Genomic DNA, 2,965 nt, shown 5'->3' with positions numbered 1-2,965 from the left:
GTGGACCAAAAAAATAATTTCAGTCTGCTGATCAGAAAATAAGACGCGTGTGAAAATTTGGCTGCTAGGAAAATGTCCAACGGTTCAAATTCAATCGTACACGTGTGGCTCAATTGATGAGCATAGTGCCAGAAATTTTTTAGCATATGACCTGTATACGGTGGGCACTACCTAATGAATGGCCCAGATCGATCACCTTCGTGCTATTCAATGTCTAAGTAAATGCACTGCCTCATGAGATCATACGTGTGCCATCCGCGGAGGAAATGCCAAACAAACCCCCTCTCTCTCTCTCTCTCTCTCTCTCTCTCTCTAGTGAGCTTTAGCTTGACCTGTTCATCTTAGAGAGCTACCAAACCCCCCAAAGTCTACGAACTTGGAAGCCATTGTAAGCTTTCGATCAGCCATGTTTTCGAAGCTCCTAGTGTGGTTTCTCCTCGCGATATATGCGGCTTCCAAAGTGGACGGTGGCGATTTCATTTACAACGGATTTCGTGGCGCTAACTTGAGCTTGGACGGCTCAGCAGAAATCACAACGGATGGCCTCCTGCTTCTTGCCAATTCCATACAACAAAAGAAGGGTCATGCCTTCCATCCCATTCCCCTTAACTTCAAACCATCACAAGGTAAAACTCAATCCTTCTCTACCAATTTCGTCTTTGCGATCGTGCCCAAGTATCAGGAAGTGAGAAGCTACGGGACTGCCTTCGTGATCTCACCTTCGAAAGAGTTCCCTGGAAGTGAAGTGGGCGAATACATGAGCATCTTCAATCCAAAGACCATCGGTAATTCATCGAATCACATAGCTGCCATCGAGTTCGACACGTACCGTAATCCAGAATTCGGTGATATCGATGACAACCACGTCGGAATCGACATCAATGGCTTAAATTCCAACAGTTCTGCTCCTGCAGCTTACTTTAGTAATATGAGCGGTGGGTTTAAGAATCTAAGCCTTATAAGTGGAGAACTGATGCATGTTTGGGTAGAATACAATGGTCTCCAAAACCTTCTCAATGTAACATTATTTCCTATCCACTTACCTAAACCTGATCTTCCACTCTTGTCAATGAGGGTGGATCTTTCACCAATCGTATTAGAGGACATGTATATCGGTTTCGCTTCATCAACCAAGACGGTTCCTTCATCCACTTACATCTTGGGATGGAGCTTTAAGATGAATGGTCAGGCTCAGGTCCTTGATCCCCGGCACCTTCCTAAGCTTCCACGAATAGGACCCAAAAAGAAATCGAAGCTTTTAACAATTGGGTTACCCGTAATTGTGATATTTTTCACGTTAACGGCCATCTCGGCCATCGGCCTCATTGTGAGAAGCAAGATCAAGTTCGCTGATGTGCTAGAGGACTGGGAACGTGAATACGGACCCCATCGGTTCTCCTACAAGAGTCTATTCATGGCTACTAAGGGCTTCAGAAACAAAGAGCTCCTCGGGGTCGGAGGTTTCGGGAGGGTTTACCGAGGAATTTTATCGGCCTCGAAGATGGAAGTGGCTGTGAAGAGAGTCTCTCATGAATCTCGACAAGGGATGAGGGAATTCATATCTGAGATCGTGAGCCTGGGCCGCCTCCGTCACCGTAACTTGGTGCGACTTCTCGGATACTGCCGGCGAAAGAGAGAGCTCCTACTGGTCTATGATTTCATGCCTAATGGAAGTCTGGACAAGTTCCTCTTTAACCATCCAAATTCAATGTTGAGCTGGAGTAGACGGTTTCGGATAATTAAAGGAATAGCTTCAGGGCTTCTCTACTTGCATGAGGAATGGGAGCAGGTGGTTCTTCACAGAGACATCAAAGCCAGCAATGTTTTGTTAGATAGTGAGATGAACGGTAGATTAGGCGACTTCGGCCTCGCCAGATTGTACGATCATGGGACCGATCCACAGACAACACACATGGTGGGGACTCTCGGATATCTTGCACCGGAGATGACTAAGACTGGGAAGGCCACCACAAGCACTGACGTATACGCATTCGGAGCTTTCATGCTCGAGGTTGCTTGTGGAAGGAGGCCCATCGATCCTCGATCATCTGCTGATGAGGGGATCTTGGTCGAATGGGTGTGGGAATGCTTGAGGAGAGGGAGGATTCTGGCGGCAGCGGATCCGAAACTGGGACATGACTATGAGGTGGAGGAGATGGAGTTGGTGCTGAAGCTTGGATTGCTGTGTTCGCATCCATTGTCGGCTGCAAGGCCGAGCATGCGGCAAGTAATGCAGTTTTTGGACCGCGATGCACCTTTACCCGAGCTCTTATCAGATGGTCTGGGTGCGGCGATTCTTGCAGTGGGTGGTTATAAAGGGTTCGATGATCTACGATTGTCATATCCTTCTTATTTGGAACAGGGGTTTGCAAACACATCCTCGGTCCAGGAATCGGTCCTCACCGGAGGCCGTTGACGGACGATGGTAAGGTGTTAGACGATGCTGCGAGTTTGCTATGGTTTAACGAATCGGCTGACAAAAAGTAGCTAATTTTGTGTGGATGCTTTGTTGGTGACGTGTCATTATTTTTTCTCGTTAAAACGTTGCGGAAGTCACTCGTTTGCGTGGCTGTCAATGGCCGAGTTCGAACCTGGCAAAATTAAAATTTTCAGTAGGCCTGACCTGAAGCGTTTCAATCTGGGCAGGCTCAGCTCGTTAATAGCTCTACACGTTGGAGTTGGTAGACATCGACTTTATAAAGCTATAGATAATGTTATAAATGTGTGGATGTAACATGTGGAGGAATTCTGTATAATTAAATACTAGCGGGGACTATCTTTCCATGATCTTAACTATTAATACGATGATCCTCAAATAAAAGTGGGGACTATCTTTCAACGATCCAAACCGTTGATGTGAAGAGTCTCACTCAGTGAGTTTGCATAATATGAACAGTCTACATCTTCAAACCATGGGTCCCACTTGTACAAAGTGACCTTGAACTATTGATGTAGAGAGGGTCGC

General features: G+C 46.5%; 1 protein-coding gene across 1 annotated transcript; it reads left to right on the top strand.

The window, feature by feature from the left end:
• The first annotated feature begins 294 nt into the window (after positions 1 to 294).
• LOC131243794 (L-type lectin-domain containing receptor kinase IV.1-like) lies at positions 295 to 2,502 on the top strand. Its single transcript, XM_058243376.1, has one exon. The coding sequence runs from the start codon at positions 407 to 409 to the stop codon at positions 2,414 to 2,416; it is 2,010 nt and encodes a 669-aa protein (XP_058099359.1). The 5' UTR covers positions 295 to 406; the 3' UTR covers positions 2,417 to 2,502.
• Positions 2,503 to 2,965: the final 463 nt, after the last annotated feature.

Source organism: Magnolia sinica, chromosome 4 (genome assembly GCF_029962835.1).
Source record: "Magnolia sinica isolate HGM2019 chromosome 4, MsV1, whole genome shotgun sequence".
Lineage (NCBI taxonomy): Eukaryota > Viridiplantae > Streptophyta > Magnoliopsida > Magnoliales > Magnoliaceae > Magnolia > Magnolia sinica.
This window is presented reverse-complemented; position numbering and strand designations above follow the sequence as displayed.